We start from the raw sequence: 20,590 nt of genomic DNA on the forward strand, positions 1-20,590 counted from the left end.
AGTCGCGTTCTTGTTGCAAAGATTCCAGTCGCTGTTCTAAATCTTGCACCTGTTTCTCGAACTCTCTAGCTGCAATCTCATTTTGCCCCTGCTGTGAGTCATTGTTCTTGCGGAGTGAGACCAATTCCTTCTCCAATTGTGCGATGGAGGCTTGATAATGTTCCAGCTGCTGCTTGTTTGCCTCAAGCTCGTCCTGGTGGGCCCTCTCAACGGATTCTTTCGAAAGTCGAAAGGTCTCTAGTTCACTTGTGGTCGACGCGAGCGACGATTGGGTGGATGCTAGCTCCTTCCGGGTGCAGTTCAGCTGTTCCAGTAGATCTATGTTTGGCTGGCTAGGAGAAGTCGATTGCGAGTGCGGTCCAGGGTTACCATTTTGGTGCACTTTCTCCAAACGATCCAAAAGTCGCGTGCTTGCGGTGGCGTCGACGCTGTCTTTCGCTGGTACTGTGGATCCACTCTTATTCCCAGATCTTGCGAGATTGGACAAGAGTATCCCGTCTTCGGGATTTTGAACGAGAGCCAGATCAATGGATTGAGAAGCGTCCGATTCGGTAGCAGAGGATGCGGGAGAGTAGGGCAAGTCCTTGGGCGTCTTGTGCAGGGTTCCCGGTACCCGCGAATTGGACGCCGCCAATCGATGGGTCCGGCCTACCTGGGGAGTCGCTGGAACGACGGCAGTTCGACCCCAGGCCCGCTGAAAGGTAATTTCACGACGACTATTGGAATTCTTGAGAAGCTGAATCGTTTCTTCGTACGATTGGGTCCGGGATCCGTTGACTTGTACCAAAAAATCCCCGGGTTGTATTTCTCCCGATCGGCGTGCCGGACCTGGCTGCTGCGGACCCGCATCGGCAAAGCGCTGTACCTTGCAAGCTGCAAAGTTCGTATCCTTCGAGGGTTCCAATTCCAACCCAATCGGTCCCGGACCAAAGGTCACGGTATAAAATTCGGGCGTGGCAGAAGATGAAGCAGCGGTGTGGCGATTTTGCTGATTGCTTCGATGGCGTGCGCGAATTTTTTTGACGGAAGACCGCGGCGGTGGAGGAGAATTGACCGCGAGAACCGTCCCAAACCGACGGTTCCGACGTGGTGGCTGTACGAGAGAAGAGTAGGCGGTGAGGAAGTATTCGAAAGTAGAAGATTACCAACGGAGCAATGTCGTTGCTGAAAACAGCAACGTACCGTCAAATTGGATGCGCTCGTCGACATGGCGCTGCTTCAACCCGGGGACTCGAGAGTTCCGTTCAAATGCTGTCCGCTTGCTTGTTTCCTAAAGGGTGCTCTACAAACTCTAGAGAGAGAGGCGAGAGGCACAGTGGTATGGACACTACCAGTAAGATGGCACACTCATCGACAACCCAGGTTCGTTCGATGCTCCCAACTTTCCGTTACCCGTTGTCCGTGGACAGCGTCGTATCGAATTTGAATGGATCGCCGACCGAGGCCCAAGCGCGCACAATTTCTCAAGAACTTAACGTAGGATAATTTCCAGCTAGATACCTATGGAAAATGGGGTCCGACCTGCATAGAAATGTCGTAGTGTCAACCTCTTATAAGGAACTGACGTGATATTTCATAGAAGTATTTTCGCCGGACATCTTTGTGATGTGGCTACATCTTTGATCGCGTACGCTCGAGTTCGAAATTCTCGTTCGCGCGTTGTCACTTGTCACGTCCAGCAACCAACGTACGAGGATCCGCCGGGATCGGACGACACGGGGTTCCAATAAGCCTGACAACTTTTCCTCTGCTATTGCAGTTTCCAGCACACAGAGCCGACACCACCGCCATCCATCCAGTATGAAAATACCATCGCGGAATCGATGGCGTTCTCGACCGGGATGGGCTGTGGCCATTCTGGTGTCTTGCGGATCCAATCGTGTCGACGGATTGGCCTTTCAGCAATCAGTGCGTGGGGGAGGTCGAGCCGCGAGTACACCGGATAAAGTAGACAGGGTTGAAACGTGGGAAGCCTCGCCGTGCCAAGATTCGGAATGTCGATTGATCCTCTGTCACATAACGGACGTCTACACGCTCGAGCATCTCGCCCATTTCAAAACGCTCGTGGAAGAGACCAAGAAAAACTCCGAAGGATCCGCCGTGGTTTCTGTACTGACGGGGGATTTTCTGTGTAAGTGCACGAACGAAAGCACGCATTCCAACACCGACAATTAATCAATTGCTCCATCTAACACTCCTCGGCTCCTTTATACAAGATCAGCACCCTACTTACTTTCCAGTGTGGATCGAGGCGAAGGGATGATGCACGCGCTTGGGCGGATTCCCCTCGATTATTTGACATGGGGAAACCACGAAGCCGACATCAACCACCGCACCGTTTGTCAACACGTCCGCAACTTTGCTGGTACGTGGCTCAATTCCAATATGATCGATCACGAAGCCATGGATGCACAGAAAGAATACGATGTCATTGAACTGACCTCACCTGACGGATCCAACCACCGCAAAATTGGACTCGCCGCGGTCCTTTCCAGCGACCCGGCCTTGTACGCGCAATTTAAAGCACCCGGGCCTTTTGGTGGCGCAACCGTCACTGATCCGTGGGAAGCCCTGGCAAAGTACAAACGCTTGTTGGAAAAAGATCACGGTGTGGATTTGGTGGTACCTTTGCAGCATTTGTACGTCCCGGACGATCACAAGACTTGCCACAAATTTGATTTTCCGGTGGTGCTGTCTGGACACGATCATCACCGTGTTGATGAAGTGGTGGATGGCACTCGGCTCATCAAACCGGGCATGAATGCTGCGTACGCAGCTGTTGTGGAAATTTCGTGGAAGACGTCGTCGAGCGAAAAACCCGTTATTCGATCACGATTCCTGCGCTGTCAGGATTGGGACTGCCGATCCAGTTTTGGCCGAGGAGAACGAGCGTGCTTATGATGCCCTGATTCCTTTACGTAATACCGAATTGGCTCGTGTTCCATCAAACTTTGAACCTTTGACTTCCAACAATAGTCGCGGCAGTGTCTGTACCATGGGCAGTTTCATTTGTTCGCTGCTGCGATCGTCGCTCAATGTTTCGCGGCGGCAGCGGGATAACAAAGTGGACGCCGTCCTACTCATGGGTGGCAATGTAAGAGGAAATGCCGACTACCCCGAAGGGTCATTCTTCTCGCTGGAAGCTCTAGAGGCCGAAATAAAATCGGACGAAGTAATAGCAGTAGTGAACATGCCTGGTTGGCTGCTGGCCGCAGGCATCGAAGCGACCCATGCCGGTGACCCAATTCCAGGATGGATGCAGTATGATGTGGGCATCCGACAAGATGAGAATAACGTGGTTACGCAAGTAGCTGGGCTTCCCATTGATCGCGAGCGTGTCTACCGAGTGGCGACCAAAATTGGCGACTTGACCAACGGACAAAGTATTCCGCTCACGCAATACTACACAGAGAATCGACATCTTCTTCCACCAAAGGGAGCGTACGTTAATATACAGTCCGAGCTGATGGCCTACTTTGCAAGAAATCTTTGGCGAAAGCTGTGGGATGCCGTCTCCTTGGAGCTTGCGGAGACTTGCGATACCGACAACGACTGCAACCCCGTAGGCCGGCTGGAAGTCCTTGACAAAACCGGGGATGGTGAAGTCTCGGTGGCCGAAATTCAAACCGCTTTACGAGATTTGCTGGGGTATTCTGTGGACGACCGAGAAACATCGTTGGCCAAGTTTGTTCATTCGTTTGCTGATACGACCAGTACTGGACGGGTAACACTACGGGATTTTGAAATTTTCTGCGACGAAATGGAGCAAACTTACGAGCGAGACAGCTGGCGATTGTCGTATCCGAAACCGTCCAAACCGACTGCTGGTACTGCTAAATCAACATAGTTCAAGCTTCGAGATTGTCTGCGATGCTCGCGCACCCAGAGGTTCCCAGAAATTCTGCAAATTCGGATTCTTTGTTGTCGTGACCAACTTTCCAAGTGGTCCGATTCTTCCTTTGCCTTCCACGATATCCATTTTTACGGTCTTTATGCGCAGTGTAGGAAATGGATGGAGGAAGACGACCAATGGTTAGGAACGGTGATGCTGGTTCGTGTGTTAACAGTTAGCAAAGCTGCGAATTGTGAGGAATTGACACGTGTGCGCATTTCGTAACGACAGAACATGTGACATGGATTCCGTGAAATGATTGGCTCAACCACAATGACAGAAAATGATTATTAGAGAACATATACCCGTCAAGATTGTAGCTTCAAGTCCGGTGCGTAGATAAAATTAGAACTGTACTCAAATTCCGGTAGGTATCGTAGTTTGAGCGCGACTGACTCTGAGAAAAAGCGTTCGGAGAAGGATCGCGATCGGAACGATCGATCCATCGAGATCGATCGAAAACTGCTAGAATGCCCTGCCCTCCCCTGCTGTGCAAAGACTATTTTGCGTGCAGAACGATTCTGCACAAATTCTGAAAAAAGACGATTTCTGTACGAAAGGCACGATGAAGACGCTTCAAGGCTTGCTCCCGCCTACGTTCTATCTGATGGGCTTTGTGCCTTTCTGGAGTCCAGTACGTACGGCTGAATCCTTTTCGGTCGCTCGCCAGCCCCACGCTGGCGGGGGCCGAGCACCGGGACAACCCAACAAGATCGACACTACGGAAAGTTGGGAAGTCTCGCCCCGCAGCGATTCGGAATGCCGGCTCATCATTTGTCAGATCACCGACGTGTATACGCTCGAAAACTTGGCGCACTTCAAAACGTTGATCGCTGAGACCAAGAAGCGGGCACCGGGGTCCACTGTAGTATCCATGTTGACGGGTGACTTTTTGTGTAAGTCAAAATAAGCGACAATGCTCGTTCCACCAATCTGGATACGTAGCATCCTTCACTCACGTTTCCTTTTTTGCTTGGCAGCTCCGTACCTTTTGTCCAGCGTCGATAAGGGCGCCGGAATGATGCATGCTCTGAACAGCATTCCGCTCGACTATTTGTGTTGGGGCAATCACGAAGCCGACATCGAGCACCACATCACCTGTCGTCACGTCAGGAATTTTCACGCCAAGGGGGGCAAGTTCATCAATTCCAACATGCTCGATCACGACGCAATGGACGCTCAACAGGAATATGATGTCATTGAATTGAAATCGGAGGATGGTACCAACACGCGACGCGTCGGCCTTACGGCAGTCCTCTCCGACGATCCAGCTCTGTACTCTCACTTCAAGGGGAAAGGTGCTTTTGGTGGAGCCACTTTGACGGATCCCTGGGAAGCTTTGACCAAGTACAAGAAGATTCTTGAAGACGACGAAAAGTGTGATGTCGTTATTCCGCTTCAGCATTTGTACGTTCCGGACGATCACAAAACGTGCGAACAATTCGATTTCCCCCTAATTCTGTCGGGTCACGATCATCACATCGTGGACGAAGTAGTGGAAGGAACTCGTCTCATCAAGCCCGGTATGAACGCCGACTTCGCCGCCGTGGTCGAAATATCTTGGAATGACGCGACGGAAGAGAAGCCCAAGATACGCTCACAGTTCGTTCGTTGCAAGGATTGGGCTCCGGATCCTGTCATGGCGGAAGAAAATGAACGAGCCTACGACTCACTCCTTCCACTACGCAATACGGAACTTGCGCGCATTCCTTCGTACTACGAACCGCTCACTTCCAATAACTCTCGTGGCAGTGTCTGTAGCATGGGAAAGTATATTTGTTCGGTTCTGAAATCGGCATTTAATATGAACCGTGGCAAAAAGAACCGTGTTGATGCTGTGCTGATCATGGGAGGTAACGTTAGGGGCAATGCGGACTACCCCATCGGCTCCTACTTTTCCTTGGAGGCACTCGAGGCCGAAATAAAGTCGGACGAAACAGTAGGCGTCATCTCGATGCCCGGTTGGCTTTTGGCGGAAGGGATCGAGGCAACGCACTGTGGCGACCCTATTCCTGGATGGTTTCAGTATGATGTAGGTATCCAGCAGGACGAAAACAATGTGGTCACACACGTCGCCGGGCTCCCTATCGACCGTGATCGCATGTACCGGGTTGCGACGAAGATAGGTGACTTGACGAATGGACAGAGCCCACCATTTACGGAATATTACCAGACCAACCCCAAAAGTCTTCCACCCAAAGGTAACTACGTCAATATTCAGTCCGAGATGATGAGTTATTTTGCCCGGAACTTATGGAAACGCCTCTGGGACGCAATTTCTCACGAAGTTGAAGATACTTGCGATATTGACGGCAATTGTAGTCCCGAAGACCGCCTAGATGTTTTAGATTCGAACGGGGACGGGACTGTCACCGTCGAAGAAATTCACAATGCCCTCCGCGATCTTTTAGACTATTCGGTAGACGATCGCGAAACCACCCTGGCCGAATTTGTACATGCCTTTGCCGATACGGATGGTAGCGGCAAGGTGACCGTCAAAGACTTTGAAGTTTTCTGTGACGACATGGCGGAGCAAGCTGTGATCAATCGAGCTTTGGCAAGGGAAGCGATGGAACGGCAGCGCGAGATAGCAGCAGCCGCCTCCACATAGTCCACGGAGTGCCCTGCCGCTAGTTTAGGGACAACCTGATCGATTCACAACCTTTGATTTAAAGTAGCATTAGTAGTATCAGAAAATCCCATTAGTAGTACTTACAGGTAAAGGCCTCGCTGTCAACAGTTTCCGTATTTCAAGCTTGCATTAACCGTAAAGTAGCTGAAACAAACAGGAAATCATTAAATGGGTAGCAAACATGGAAGGAATAGCATGGCAATCTTGGAAACCCGGATTTCTTTCTCTGAAGACTGACTGCGATTGTGAAAATGTACCGATCTACTAAGATCATCCAGATCCTTCTGACAAGGATCTCGACTCCAGCTAGCCAGCAGTAGAGAGAGCATTATTTGGGTTTTCCAGCGCATTTCAGTTCATCACTCCGACATCGTGTAGCGTCCATAGGTTTTTAGATTGAGAACCAGAAACTATTGGATCTCATTCGCAGCGAACAACACTGCTCCGAAGAGTTTCTCCGTGCAGTCGTGTGACGATACATATCAGTGAGAATTCCGCAGGCAACACGAAAAGCAATCACCGATCTGCTAACAGTAAAACGCTAAATTCCAGCAGTACGCAGACTCCACTCATGTTGAGGAGCTCTTTGCACTACGCATTGATTTTCTTATTTTATTTCTGCTTGATTGCTACAACTACTAAACGAACAAGTGCACTTGTCTTCACCATGCCGGGAGATCGCAATCATGTCGTGGTGGTCGGATCCGCCAACCAAGATTTGACATCCTACACTCCCACTGTGCCAGTCATGGGCGAGACCGTTATGGGTCAAGAATTCGAAACCTCGTGTGGAGGAAAAGGTTCCAACCAAGCCGTCGCGGCGGGCAGTCTCGGAATTAGTCCTGTTACCATGATCTGTCGCGTAGGGGACGATGTATTTGGCGAAGCGCTCCTCGACAAATTGGCTAGCGTAAACGTTGCCTGGGACGAAACTCGTACCATTTTGAGAGGCAAAAATAGTCCTGCCTCGGGAACGGCTACTATTGTGGTCGATACCAACAGTGGGGACAATATGATTATCGTGACACCAGGTGCTAACTATGCGCTTTCTCCGAACGACGTGGAAGAGTCGCTGCGAGCCCTTCCCGAACCGCCTGCCATTGTTGTAGTGCAGTTGGAGATCAAGCCTGCTGCCGCATTACAGGCGCTCCGCACTGCAAAAGATTTGGGCGCCATTACGGTTTTAAACCCGGCACCCGCCCCGGAAGGCTACACGCTGGATGATTTTTTCCCGTATGTAGATATTCTGATTCCCAACGAGACCGAATTGAGAAAATGTCTCGGGAAAGATGAATTGTCCGACGAAGACGAAGAAGCGCTAGCCAAAGAATTGCTCGACAAAGGGATGGGTATGGGAGTCATTGTAACTCTAGGCGCTCGGGGAGCCATGGTCGTGGCCAAGAAAGACACAGACTCCAATTATGTGGAGGTTACTTTAGTGGACGCTCCAAGAGATCTGCCAGCGCGCAACGAACCTATTAAAGACACAATTGGAGCAGGCGATGCCTTTTGCGGTGCACTGTCGACTTATCTTTCGGCCGGTTTATCCCTGACGGAGGCTGCTGGCAAGGCATGCGGTGTGGCTAGCATGTCGGTGCGGCGTCGTGGCGCCAACTACCCTACAGCTAGCGAATTACCTGAAACTCTCAAAGTCAAAAATGTGGCTTGTAGTGCCAGCGCAGAGATCAAGCCACGTTTGACATTCGTAACGGGTAACAAGAACAAGCTAGAAGAGGTCAAACAGATTTTGGAATCGGGAGGCGAACTCCCCTTCGAGTTGAGCAGTCGAAATATCGAACTACCAGAGCTACAGGGTGAACCGTACGACATTGCCATCGAAAAGTGCCGCATCGCAGCTTCTAAAATCAAAGGACCTTGTTTAACCGAAGACACGTCACTCTGCTTCAATGCGCTGAATGGAATGCCTGGACCTTACATTAAATGGTTCCTCGAAAAGTGTGGCCACGATGGGCTAAATGCAATGTTGACAGGGTTTGACGACAAATCTGCCTATGCTGAAACCATCGTCGCTTTTACAAAAGGACCCGATGAGGATGTACATGTCTTTGACGGCCGCACCGATGGTCGTATTGTACCACCTCGCGGCCTCCTAGATTTTGGGTGGGATCCAATATTCGAAGCCGACGAAAGCGACGGAAAGACGTATGCGGAGATGGATAAACCCACCAAAAATGCGATTAGCCATCGCGGACGATCGCTTGCTAAACTTCGCAGCTTTCTCCTTGAAAATCGTTCAACTTTGTCGAAGAATTTGTGAGATTGAGCTCTATATTATAATTGATAGCTAAATTTAAGCTATCAAATTTAGGATTTTCTACTGCTTTTGCTGATAAAACTCTCATAGAACCATCTTTCAACAAGGGTCGCTTACAATTGGTGCGATCTGCCATCTAAACGGTGTCATGATATGACGGTCAGTCATGTGTCCGTACTTCGGACTGATTTGAGGCGCACGTCTGACTGACGTGGAGAGAGAAACTATTCACAAGCATAAGATTCAAAATACACGTTTAGGAAAACAATTTTGTACGTAAAGAAGCAAGATATGTTCAACATGGGAACGAATCAGCAAGAAAGAAGGATGAGTTAGTCGAAGTTGATCATGCAAAATCACTTTTTTAGAGGATAGAAGCAAATGCCCACTAATTTTATTTTAGTCACATGTAAAAGAGAAGGTTATCAGGAGTAGACCGACTGTTGTTCTACGTGGAAAAAACAGAGAGAGGTCGAGATTTTAACAAACGCGTGTCTTAGAGGTAGTTGGTTTCCTGGTCTCGCCAGGAACTTCTTTTCGAAACCATCAGAATTCTGCAAACGGATCATTGGATCGGAATCAAGAATTTCAACAGCCGGAAAAGTCGACGTGGAGGTGGGGCATAGATCGTGCTGACGTATAGCAACCACTTAAAGACGAAAGAGTTCGATTCCGTCCCTTCCTCAAATTCCGATTCCATCCTGGCGGCCCAATGAGATTGCATTCGTATTCGATCTTCATGGAGACTCACAATTTCATCTATAGCGCTTTTACAAACACATCACTCTTCGTTTTCTTCGAAAAGCCAACAATTACGAGCAATGAGGATCTCCTGGCATCTTGCTACCTTCTTATTCTTAAGTTTAAAAGTGGATTCCTTTACAACTTCGCGTATTCCTTTTCTCCGTCAGAGCACTGAAAGATATAGCGGGACGCCACAAGTAGTCGAACCAATTGATTCCAGCGAATGCCGATTGATCATCTGCCAAATTACTGATGTCTACACTCTGGAGCATCTCGCGCACTTCAAGACATTGGTAGAGGAAACAAAAAAGCAATCGAAAGGAGCCACCGTTGTTTCTATGTTAACGGGTGACTTTCTGAGTCCTTATTTGCTTTCCAAAGTCGACAAAGGAGGTATGTGAAACGGAGCGATTGGTTTTGTCGAGCCAAGACGACGTCGTCAATATGAAATAGCGGTTTTCTCACAATTCTGTTTTCTCTCTTCAAGCTGGTATGATGAACGCTCTAGCCAATATACCGTTGGATATCCTTACGTGGGGCAATCACGAAGCGGACATTGAACACGAGACCGTGTGCGAGCACATTCGAAATTTTCCTGGGACAGTCATCAACAGCAATATGCTTGATCATGATGCCATGGACGCTCAAAAGGAGTACGAGGTGATCGAATTGACTTCGAAAGATGGATTAAATAAACGCAAGGTTGGATTGACCGCTGTACTTTCCGACGATCCAGCTCTGTACAGTCACTTTGAAGGAGGGCCCTTTGGTGGTGCAACAATTAGTAACCCCTGGGAAGCTCTAGCAAAGTACAAGGAGATACTTGAAAGACAAGAAAAGTGTGACATTGTTGTCCCTTTACAACATTTATATACACCCGAGGATTACAAAACTTGTCAAGAGTTTGATTTTCCAGTCATTCTGTCTGGCCACGATCATCACGTGGTAGATGACGTCGTGGAAGGAACGAGGTTGATCAAGCCGGGAATGAACGCAATTAAGGCCGCCGTTGTCGAGATTTGTTGGAACGATCATAACAACGATAAACCCACAATTCGGAATCGTTTCGTCCGGTGTCAAGATTTTGAAGCCGATCCAGAGTGCGCTGAAGAGAATGAGCGTGCCTACGACGCCCTCATTCCTCTTCAAAATACCGAGCTCGCCAGAGTTCCTTCCCATTTTGAACCTTTATCGTCGAATGACGCACGAGGGAGTGTCTGTACAATGGGCAAGTACATATGTACACTCCTTAAGTCCTCATTGAACGTTTCACGCCGACACAAGGCACATAAGGTTGATGCCGTCATGTTGATGGGTGGAAATATTCGCGGCAATGCCGAATATGAGTGCGACTCGTTCTTTTCAATGGAAGCCCTAGAAGCCGAAGTCAAAGCGGACGAGGTTGTTGCTGTCGTCGACATGCCCGGTTGGTTGCTGGGCAAGAGCATCGCCGAAACGCACAACGGAGATCCAGTTCCCGGATGGTTTCAATATGACATTGGTATACAAGAGGACGACTCCGGTGAATCGCCGGTCGTGACACATGTCGCAGGCCGTCCGATTGACCACAATCGAGTGTACCGCGTCGCAACGAAGATTGCCGACTTGACCAACGGACAAAGCCCTTCCTTGACCGCTTACTACTTGGAACATCAAGAACTTATTCCTCCTCAGGGTGCCTACGTCAACGTACAGACCGAGCTCCTGGGATATTTCGCGCGCAACCTTTGGCGGAAGTTGTGGGATGCTATTTCTGACGAGATTGACGAAGAGTGCGACATCAACGGTGGAGAATGTGGTTCTCCGGAAGAGCGCTTTGACATCTTGGACTCGAACGGTGACGGAACGATCACAGTGGAAGAAATCCAGGTTGCAATGAGTGAGCTTTTGGATTACTCCGTCGATGATCGTGAAACAACGCTCGCTGAATTCGTCCATTCCTTTGCAGATGCCACCGGTACAGGAAAGGTTACGGTCAAAGATTTCGAACTCTTTTGTGAGGGCAAAGCAGAGACCGCAGAGGAGAAAAAAACAGTCAACAAATTTCGTCGCCCCTTTTCCAAAACTCGCAAAGAATATCAGCAACCTGAAGAAGAGCTTATCATAAAAATATAACAATTTTGTAAATCTTTGAACAAATAGAAACCATATAAATTGGATATTTTTCGTGAGGGAATCACTGTGAGCAACAACACAATAAAAAGCACAAAAATGTTCCGATCGAAAAGTCGACTAGATTATACAGTAGCCCGCTCGTCGGAGACGTTATCGCAGCCACAGGTCGTCTTCAAAGCCGCCACCTGAACCACCACCTGTGCTGGGGTTTGCTCCGTCAAGGTGACCAGTAGGCTGATCAGAACCGACAGTATAATCATAGACAGCGCTGAATACAGCGGGCTGCACTGACATGAAGTGAAAATAGAGCTTTTAGATCCTGTAGCGTCTTGCGCTGTGATACATGCAATCCTACGACAGTGCTCAGCAATGGAAAATATGATACCTAACATTTAACTCTAAGGTCCTATAGCGCAAACATTTGACATATCTTGTATAGTTTGACGATTACCAATCTTCCGGATCGGGCTCGTCACAGGAATGACAGCTTGAAAAGCGCAGCACATTCTTGAAAATATAGCGTTAGCCTGTCTGCGTGTCCGTTCATCGTATTTGAGACCTGACCCTGCTTGTCAGAGAACGAAAAAATGATTCATATTACACGTAGTATTTTGGGAAAGCCTGGTACAGTAGCGAATCCACAAACTTTGTTCGTGCAAGGACCATGGCATGCTATCGTACAACCACTGGCTGGTGCTACTCTTGAACGCTGCAGGCTCTCATCATACCTAGCCTACACTTCACCTCACATTAAATACAATCTTAAAACGAAAAATCTCCGGAAGACGCAAGGTTACTACCGAGCGTACGTAACGTCAAAATCATGAATACCGGGCATGGGTTGTCGTCAATTGAACAAGTTCCGGTCATCGATCTGGAAGCCGAAGAAAAAGTATTAATAGATCAAATATACGGTGCCTGTTCCAGATTCGGATTCTTTCAGGTAGTAAATCATGGAATCAACGCAGACTTAATTGACAGGTATCGCGAACAGTGTCGAGAATTTTTTGAGGGTTTGGATTTGAAACATAAAAGGGCTTCGAAACGCAGCGCCGACAACGCGCGTGGATTTTTCGACGACGAGCTGACCAAGCAACGGCGTGATTGGAAAGAAGCGCTGGACGGGGGTATGCCGTTTTCTCGAGATTGGGCTCTGCCAGATCGAGATCCATTGAATGCTGGATTGGATGGATATAACCAATTCCCGTCAACAGCGATCCTCCCACATTTTCGGGATACATTTGTGGAGTATTTCCAAGCTTGTGAAAAGCTTTCGGATCGGTTGGCCGTGCTCATGGCAAGAGCACTAGGAGCACACGGAGACGAGGCTTTAGTTCGGGATCTACGAGCGCATCATACATCGTATCTTCGAACAAATTTTTATCCTATGTGTCCCAACGAAAACAACAACTCCATCGATAGTCCGCTGGGTATCAGTCCGCACAATGACGCTGGCTTCTTGACAGTGCTTCTGCAAGACAATGATTGTCATTCTCTACAGGTCTATCTGCGAGAGACAGACGAATGGTCGACGGTTCATCCGCTACCAAATGCGTTGACAATTAATACAGGCGACATGGCGCAAGTTTGGTCGAACGGCCGCTATCAAGCGCCGTCGCACCGCGTCCTTACAAATCCCAATCAAGTAAGATACTCGGCGCCTTTCTTTTACAATCCGGGCTATGAAACTTGGGTCCAACCCCTTCAAGCGACTGACAGTGGAATCGAGGAGCCTGATTTTTATCACCCAATACTTTGGGGCTACTTTCGAGCCGCACGCTTTGCGGGTGACTTCACTGATCTGGGAATAGAGATTCAGATTTCAGACTACGAGACTTCTCGTGTCGATAGCTCACCGCATCGGCAGCTCCAAAAGGTATTTGTCCGAGAGGGATGGTGTCGAAGACCTTTCAGCGCGGATGCTTATCGGGAACTTTTGAAGATCACGCAGTGCCCATGATCATAGATTGTGCAAAAGAAAGTCCAGAAATTACATTTCATGCATATATTCAACAACATATTAAACGTCCTTCTCGCAATCCTCTAGCTAGGTCAACTGTATATAAGCCGAACAGCGATGGGATTGTGACTTGAAATGAAAAATGAGCGTTTAGCGACCTTTTCAAGGGAGAGTCATTGTGAAACGCAATCGAAAAATAAGTTTTGTCCAATCAAATGTATTTTTTAATGAAATGAATTTTTCAGTATCATAGAGTCTCTCGTTTCGGCTATGTTAAAACAACGAACATAAACTGGTCCTAATATACTGTTCGATCGAAACGTTACCCAAATGCTGCGTCCGTGTCTTCGTTGCACTGACGGACATTGAAAGTGAACAGTAAGCCGGGACTTCCCCGAACCCTAAACCCTATATTTCGCGTCCATCAAATTGAAGGTGTATCTTTGGACCTCGAACGCACGCCCACCTAACTGCGGTACAAGATCTACCATGCGCTACCACAGCTCTTCTGGCGTGACCTAGCTAACTAGCTACCGGTGTTGCAGCCGCATATCTTCACACCTGAACCAACCATGATGAAGCTTGCCCTTATCGCCTCCCTCGTCGCCGGCGCTGCCGCCTTCGCCCCTGCTTCCAAGCAAGCGTCTTCCAGCGCCCTCAAGGCGTTCGAGAACGAAGCTGGTGTCATCCAGCCGACTGGATTCTTCGATCCCTTCGGCTTGTCCAAGGGTAAGGACATGGCGACCTTCGACCAGTACCGTACCGCCGAACTCAAGCACGGACGCGTCGCGATGCTTTGTGTCATCGGATACGTTGTCCCAGAATTCTACCGCTTTCCTGGTGATATCGCCCCGGGTTTGAAATTCGCTGATGTGCCCAATGGTGTCGCTGCTTTGAGCGCCATTCCCGCCCTTGGCTGGGCCCAGATCTTCTTCTTGGTCGGTGCCGTCGACTACTGGGGTGTACTCGGTGACTTTGAATACGGAAAGCCCGACCTTGATGCCGATACTTTGGCCAAGCGTCAAACCCAAGAACTTCAGAATGGACGTCTTGCTATGCTCGCCACCCTCGAACTCCTCCGTCACGATTCCCAGAACTACGTCTCACCCGGATTTGATGGCTTGGACAACCTCATCACCGGTCTTCCCTTCCTTTACTAAAATGTTGAATTTGGATGTCTCGCTAGAAAAGTGGAGCCGCATAGTAGTGGATCCCTCATCAACTCTTAAAAACGATTTCTAGTAGACATGGTTGGTTTGTTTCGGCCCTTTCTGTTCTGTACAACGTGTGACCAATTATTAGATTGGAAAAGAGCAAAGTGTGTGCGTATTGCAATCTGGAGGTGAAGATTCACTCCTCTATTGAACTTCCAGACGATGACATGACCAGAAGTAGATTCCTGCCTCGCTCCCTGACTCAACTTCAAGGTCAAGAATTTCTGGCACTTTCACAGCTCCAGGTTGCAACTGTGAACTTTTAAAAAACACTATGCTAAGCATGTAGATAGAAGTTTCAGGCAGTGCCTTAATAATTCTCTGAGGAAACACGTCCGTCTGAATATTCCAGTCATTCGTATCGATCATTTAGCATCATAGAGGCTTTGAGCAATCGTTGAACAAAACAAATTACGTACGCTCAACCAATAATCCCGTTGTCGTGATTCCATTTGCAAGCGGGTAGAACATGCCGATCCCGTTTTTCTATTGTCGCTCGTTTGCTGCAATGTGTGGGTCATGTCTGGTTCGTCAAAAGCACAAACGCGATGCCAATTCCGAGCGTATTGATTACATCCTGGTGTCGGTTTACTAAATTCAAAAGCAATGAAACAGCACAAAGCTCCAAGCAAACCATACCTATAACAGATTGCATGGCAGCGATAGTCGATACCACCATGAGCATACGATTCAAAGTCAGCATGGACGCCTGTGACAGTACTTTGCGCTTTACCAAAGACTGTAGAAAAAATTCCATAACGTAGGCGGTATTGAGACACAGCCAGAATATTCGCCAGCAAGGCGTAGTCAGGAACGAGTTGATCGGCCGGTTTGTAGAGAGACCAACGGTCAAGTTCAAACCGTGCAAAATGACGTGCTTGTAAACCAGATACTGAGCTTTCTTGATTCTGTACATCAGTGTCTCCGATACGGTACACTTCGCACTGGGGGTTTGTTGCCAGTTTCGACGAAAGGAGTGCACTGGAAATCGGTCTCGCACACACCATGGCGCCGTCACTAACCATAACAAGGAGAAACGCAAGGCGAGCGTCACCGATTCGTTCCGAAAATTCGTCGCCGCATCGTCCAACACGAAACGAATCGCATTCAAGTATAGGACTTGCCAAAGATTCAAGAATTGGTAGAATGAGTGTTCCATCATCTCCGCTTGAGTCACCATGGCTTTTTCCGACAAAGTCCCCGATTGACCGGGAGCATTGCGGACGTAGCGATGCGGAAAATCGCGCGCGGCCGTGACCGTGGTCAAAAGTCCCGAGCAACCGAGCACGATATCGTAGGCGAAGGCAACCGTGGAGCTGCGTTGCCGATCAATTGTTGAACTTCCAAAAGCGAGCCAGAAAAAATGAAACGCCCCCGCCAATCTATGGCTCCAAGCGTGCCTATCGAGAAATAGCGTGGTCCAATGGAAAGCAGTGATGCCGCCGACCAGGATGAAAAACATTTGGAGCCCTTTCCAGGAGGAGTGAAAGGCGAGTTCGTTCCAAGTCGGTAGACTATACATAGAACGTCGAGCGATATTAATACACCGGTGTATCGGCTATGCGCAGGATCGTTCGTTGCTCATTAACAAGAATCTAAAGTTGCGGTCGACTGTGAATTCCATCGTCAAGCACTCACCGTCCTTAATTCGAATGTTCTTTTATACGGTAATTTGATAGGGCATGATTGTGGCAGAAACATGGGAAACAGCGTAGTACACACACCACTTATAAATAGCTCGTCCTTGTCAATTTTTCAATGGTATTTTTGGCATCCATTTGACCAGAGAGCATACTGGTACTGTACAAGTAGATACCGGCAGTTGCGTAGATCCTTGACCGTCTTCGATTCCTTGGTATGGGTGTATTGTTGACTATCTGTAATCTCAATTTGATTCTTGTACTCGCTCTCTTGATTCTTACAAATGCCAGAGATGGAACAGCCAATGAACGAATCGGTTCAATCCGAGACGAAGAGCGAAAATGCGGCAACGACGACCAACGACGAAACCGTCCCTGCCGATACCGAGGCATCGCGAAATGAGTCTGGCCAAGGAGGTGACTCGGCCAAGCCCATTGGATCGCGTGTCAATGACAGCTCTAGTCAAGGCATACTAGTGGGCGGGTCGAGCAAGAAGCGGGCGTACGCCTTACTCGACGGTTTCTTGCAAGATCCCAAAGACGATTCTCCTCCGGAACGGCTTTCCGTACCGGTGACACGCTTACCGGCAACGCTGGGGCGTACACACGCGACGTCCGAACCCAACTTTCTGGGATTGGGCAAAGCGAAAGCCATATCCCGACAACAGTGTCGAATCGACTATCGCGTAGTTTCTGGAACGCTAGGGCAGCTCCAAGCCAAACCCAACGAATTCACGTACCAGCCCAACAAACTTGTCAAAGATGATTTCGTCAATCCGAACGACGAGGAATTAGACGAACAAGGCTTTTACACGATCACTTGTCTGGGAAAGAATCGCATTTTCGTCAACGGGTACAAAGTGGAACAAGGAGAAACGGCCTTGCTCACTTCTGGGTCCGCCTTGAGGATTGCAAACTACTGTCTCTATTTCTTCTTGCCAGTCACTCGGTCCACCGCTACTATGCAGATTGGCAAAAAGCGCAAACGCAGCAGCGACGACTCGAGTAAGTCTTCGTCCCCTAAACGAACGAAACCAATTGCCGTGAATGCTTCCACTGCATCTTCAACCTCCGTCCAAAAATCCAGCTCGACCACGTTACAGGCGGAACTGGACAGTCTCAGTACACAGGATTTACTCGATCAACTGACGCATGCCATCGACTCGGGTGTATGGGAACGACGACACCAACTGATTGGTTCGACATTGGCGTTCCGTGCCGTTATGGTGGCTGCTGAAGATCCCGAGCTTCAGGACGCACCGACTGGTGTATCACGGGGTCAAGTCATGGATTGGATTGCCGATTCAGATACCTTTAGAAAGTGGGTGGAACAGATGGCCACCAAATTGGAACCAAAATCGTACCAATCCAGTATTACCAAAGCCATGGTCAAGGCAGAATATGAGCGCACATCGTCGACGGGGCGCTACATTAAATGGTTACTCCCGAAGCAATTTCGAAAATCGCCGGACCGGAAGGAAGAAGGGAAAAAAGAAAAGAAGCGAAAGCCCTCAGCTCAATTGAAGGACACTATTGGTACGAAACAAGACGCGGGCTCGAAAAAACAAGAACTAGCCAAGGCGGAAGACGAAAGTGATGGTCAATCTAGTGATGGAGCTGATGAAAATGGAGACAACGGAGAAGAACGGGAAGATATCGACGACCCGGAGGAAGAAGGCGCAGATGCGGACGAGCAGTCGCAGACATAGCAAAGATATTGTATTCGTCAGGGGCTTGCATTTTCTATCAATCACTTTATTCCTATCAGCGTCCATTCGACGTAAGCGTTTGCTGTCACTGTTTTGCTATCTAAACTGAAAATTTGCAATTGCTGCATTTGTTGTAAGCTATCTCGAAAAATAACGGCAACAATCGGAGCCATCGGAAGCCATTACTTGAAAGTTCTTTGATTCAAAGTATTACATTCCTCCGGCTGCGTCTCACATGCTCGCTCCCTTCTGCCAAAGTGTGTCATTGACCGGATCACCCAATGAGTCGAATGCGGTACATATTAGGCCATAGCTTTCCCGTGACCCACAATTCGTCGGGTACGTCGGTCAAGGCAATCCCATTGAGGACATCGGCACTGTTTGGTCGATTTAGAAACAGCGTGGTTAAATCGTACACGGTCGTGACAAAACCCGTTTCGGGCTGAATCCGTATTAGCACATCCTGCATCCAAACATTGGCGAGCAAGGTCCGCGAATTCACATCCCATTCCAATTCGTTGATGAGATTGAGTGTAGAGGGGTTGGATGTTGCCGTATTTTGCATCGTCACGGGCACCTTGGCGATTTCTTGAAATTCCACGTTCCAGGTGTGGACAAAGGTCGACCCGTCCGTGACGTAAAAAATGTTTTGGTCAGCCCGGTAGGTAATGCCCCATCCTTCCGTGTTGGAAGTTTTATAGGTAAAGTTGGAGAGTTGTACCAAGGTGGTAGGGTCGTAGACAAAGCCAGTTTGTTCTTTCCATGTCAATTGAACCAAACGCCCTTCTTGGGCGAGACTGTCGACGTAGTAGGTAAGACCTTCGCCGAAGAATTGACTTTGTAATTCCGTCTTTAGTAGAACTCCCCCCGTGGCAACGTCAACGATCCGAACGTCCGACGCTCCGTACAATCCGGTACTTTCGTACATTTTGCTGGTCGTACTAGTCGTGCTGGCGGTAGTAGTACGATCATCCGGTACCGATTGCAAACCTTGTGTAAAAGCGTTGGCGTCGTGCGGAACCGTTTCCAACAATTCGAACGTTCCCATGGTCGTAATGTTCCGTCGTGGTGGCGGCTTTGTCTGTATGCAAGTGTAGGCGAAAAGGAAAGAGAGAAAAACAAGCAGTGAGTACATGGTCCGTGTTTGCTGGTTATGGACACGGTAGTTTCCGGTCGAGTGCTTGTTCCTGGCTGTGGCCGAAAGACGCACCGACGGTCGCAGCGAGGGGCTGGCAGTGGGGGTCGTTGTGGAGGGCGCGGAGGACAAAGGTTCCGCCGTCCCCTGAGAGGATTGGGCACTGGATTGCTGCGTCGGCACCGAAGATATTTGGAAGCCACCGCTGTTGTTGTTATTACTATGTTCGTTGTTGTCGTCGTCTCTACCGTGTTCCGTATGATTGGTACGTACCGGAGCAGCTGTGGAAGCATCGTTGGTAGTCGTCGTCGTCGTAGTAGTAGTACTACCAGTGTTGCTGTCGTGATTCGTGTCGGGCAAGAGCACCGCAAGGAGAACGACGGCAACGATCAACAACGTGGCAATCAGAGCCGCCCCGTAGGCAATATTGCGTTTGTTCCATCGTCTATGGGACCCATCCGGTCGGGCCGCCATACGTCGCTGTTGATCGTCGTTGTAATTGTCTAAACAAGAAGAGGCTTTTTTGCTCGGTCGTCGCCGTGCCGGCATACTGATTTTCCCTGTTTTTTGCGGCGGGGGGGGGTGTGCGGGGTCGCGAGTTGCGTACGCTCCAAGTCTGTCCAAACCGAGAGGGCAGTTTGTTCACCGTCGATTTTACGTCCGAATTCCCCGAGTGTCGTGTGTGTGTGTATCGTCGGTATTGGCCGTACGCTGGCGTGGTGCTTGGAAAGAAAGCAAGGGAGTGATTGTTGACCGGTGACAATCAACCTTCAATTTGCTTGAGCACACAAGCACACACCGTACAGAATCGTGCCAAGGACCTCCCAGAATGCCTAAAATGCAAGTCGGAGTCGATTTGGTTTCGGGTACGGTTTCGAAACAGTCCTTGGGTGAGACACGTTTCCTATGTTGGTTGACTGTCTGTGTGTACCATAGTTCGGGGCGGTCTCGACTTGGTTGTGCTTGTCTTGTTGTTGCTCGGTTCGTCTGCTCGTCCGCTCGTCTGCACATTCCGTTTCTATCGAAGGACAGTGACCTGCCGCCCGACTCCGGAACCCCGCCCTCCAGTTGGCCTCGTTTCCGTGGGAAGCAACCCGGTTTGGGCCGAGTCCTCACGCGCGCCGGGAACATCCGGTTTGATAGAAAATAGGGGAATAGAATATATAAATAGGTATTTCCCCGAAAGGCCGAAATCTCAACGGAAACGCTTGTTAACAACTCTAAATGCGTTGGGAACTTGTTCATCCGCATCTTCGACCAATATTTATGTACGT

General features: G+C 49.1%; 9 protein-coding genes across 9 annotated transcripts; 7 read left to right on the top strand and 2 right to left on the bottom strand.

The window, feature by feature from the left end:
• Window positions 1-1,739: 1,739 nt before the first annotated feature.
• Window positions 1,740-6,599, top strand: PHATR_44174 (5'-Nucleotidase or metallophosphoesterase). Its single transcript, XM_002186165.1, has 7 exons — window positions 1,740-2,131; window positions 2,222-2,845; window positions 2,871-3,810; window positions 3,848-4,001; window positions 4,173-4,223; window positions 4,407-4,788; window positions 4,873-6,599. The coding sequence occupies exons 1-7, from the start codon at window positions 1,801-1,803 to the stop codon at window positions 6,501-6,503; spliced, it is 4,113 nt and encodes a 1,370-aa protein (XP_002186201.1). The 5' UTR covers window positions 1,740-1,800; the 3' UTR covers window positions 6,504-6,599.
• Window positions 6,600-7,191: 592 nt separating this feature from the next.
• Window positions 7,192-8,136, top strand: PHATR_10546 (predicted protein; the record flags this gene model as incomplete). Its single annotated transcript, XM_002186166.1, has 2 exons — window positions 7,192-7,914; window positions 7,954-8,136. Coding segments are annotated over 2 exons (906 nt in total), but the record flags the coding sequence as incomplete, so codon positions are not given.
• Window positions 8,113-8,877, top strand: PHATR_44176 (predicted protein; the record flags this gene model as incomplete). The annotated part of the gene is made up of 2 exons (XM_002186167.1): window positions 8,113-8,118; window positions 8,209-8,877. 2 exons carry the CDS (start codon window positions 8,113-8,115, stop codon window positions 8,800-8,802), a joined length of 600 nt encoding a protein of 199 aa, XP_002186203.1. The 3' UTR covers window positions 8,803-8,877.
• A 686-nt stretch (window positions 8,878-9,563) lies between these two features.
• PHATR_44177 (predicted protein) lies at window positions 9,564-11,676 on the top strand. The gene is made up of 2 exons (XM_002186168.1): window positions 9,564-9,936; window positions 10,031-11,676. Exons 1-2 carry the CDS (start codon window positions 9,621-9,623, stop codon window positions 11,656-11,658), a joined length of 1,944 nt encoding a protein of 647 aa, XP_002186204.1. The 5' UTR covers window positions 9,564-9,620; the 3' UTR covers window positions 11,659-11,676.
• A 644-nt stretch (window positions 11,677-12,320) lies between these two features.
• Window positions 12,321-13,618, top strand: PHATR_44178 (predicted protein; the record flags this gene model as incomplete). Its single annotated transcript, XM_002186169.1, has 1 exon — window positions 12,321-13,618. Exon 1 carries the CDS (start codon window positions 12,482-12,484, stop codon window positions 13,616-13,618), a length of 1,137 nt encoding a protein of 378 aa, XP_002186205.1. The 5' UTR covers window positions 12,321-12,481.
• A 562-nt stretch (window positions 13,619-14,180) lies between these two features.
• On the top strand, window positions 14,181-14,889 carry Lhcf14 (fucoxanthin chlorophyll a/c protein, lhcf type). Its single transcript, XM_002186170.1, has one exon. It carries the CDS (start codon window positions 14,191-14,193, stop codon window positions 14,776-14,778), a length of 588 nt encoding a protein of 195 aa, XP_002186206.1. The 5' UTR covers window positions 14,181-14,190; the 3' UTR covers window positions 14,779-14,889.
• Window positions 14,890-15,123: 234 nt separating this feature from the next.
• PHATR_44180 (predicted protein) lies at window positions 15,124-16,354 on the bottom strand (the record flags this gene model as incomplete). The annotated part of the gene is made up of 1 exon (XM_002186453.1): window positions 15,124-16,354. The coding sequence occupies one exon, from the start codon at window positions 16,352-16,354 to the stop codon at window positions 15,350-15,352; it is 1,005 nt and encodes a 334-aa protein (XP_002186489.1). The 3' UTR covers window positions 15,124-15,349.
• A 382-nt stretch (window positions 16,355-16,736) lies between these two features.
• PHATR_44181 (predicted protein) lies at window positions 16,737-18,181 on the top strand (the record flags this gene model as incomplete). The annotated part of the gene is made up of 1 exon (XM_002186171.1): window positions 16,737-18,181. The coding sequence occupies exon 1, from the start codon at window positions 16,757-16,759 to the stop codon at window positions 18,179-18,181; it is 1,425 nt and encodes a 474-aa protein (XP_002186207.1). The 5' UTR covers window positions 16,737-16,756.
• A 274-nt stretch (window positions 18,182-18,455) lies between these two features.
• On the bottom strand, window positions 18,456-20,567 carry PHATR_44182 (predicted protein; the record flags this gene model as incomplete). The annotated part of the gene is given in 4 exon segments (XM_002186454.1): window positions 18,456-19,372; window positions 19,392-19,521; window positions 19,590-19,932; window positions 20,116-20,567. The coding sequence occupies 4 exon segments, from the start codon at window positions 20,565-20,567 to the stop codon at window positions 18,456-18,458; spliced, it is 1,842 nt and encodes a 613-aa protein (XP_002186490.1).
• Window positions 20,568-20,590: the final 23 nt, after the last annotated feature.

Source organism: Phaeodactylum tricornutum, chromosome 3 (genome assembly GCF_000150955.2).
Source record: "Phaeodactylum tricornutum CCAP 1055/1 chromosome 3, complete sequence".
Lineage (NCBI taxonomy): Eukaryota > Bacillariophyta > Bacillariophyceae > Surirellales > Neidiaceae > Phaeodactylum > Phaeodactylum tricornutum.

Excerpts from the sequence above, each read along its gene's own strand:
- PHATR_44174 (XM_002186165.1), top strand. The coding sequence starts at position 1,801 with ATGAAAATACCATCGCGGAATCGATGGCGTTCTCGACCGGGATGGGCT. Across the intron at positions 4,002-4,172 it reads TTACGGTCTTTATGCGCAGT|AAAATGATTATTAGAGAACA; the intron begins GTAGGAAATGGA and ends CCACAATGACAG. Across the intron at positions 4,789-4,872 it reads GTTGACGGGTGACTTTTTGT|CTCCGTACCTTTTGTCCAGC; the intron begins GTAAGTCAAAAT and ends TTTGCTTGGCAG.
- PHATR_44177 (XM_002186168.1), top strand. The coding sequence starts at position 9,621 with ATGAGGATCTCCTGGCATCTTGCTACCTTCTTATTCTTAAGTTTAAAA. Across the intron at positions 9,937-10,030 it reads TTCCAAAGTCGACAAAGGAG|CTGGTATGATGAACGCTCTA; the intron begins GTATGTGAAACG and ends TCTCTCTTCAAG.
- Lhcf14 (XM_002186170.1), top strand. The coding sequence starts at position 14,191 with ATGATGAAGCTTGCCCTTATCGCCTCCCTCGTCGCCGGCGCTGCCGCC.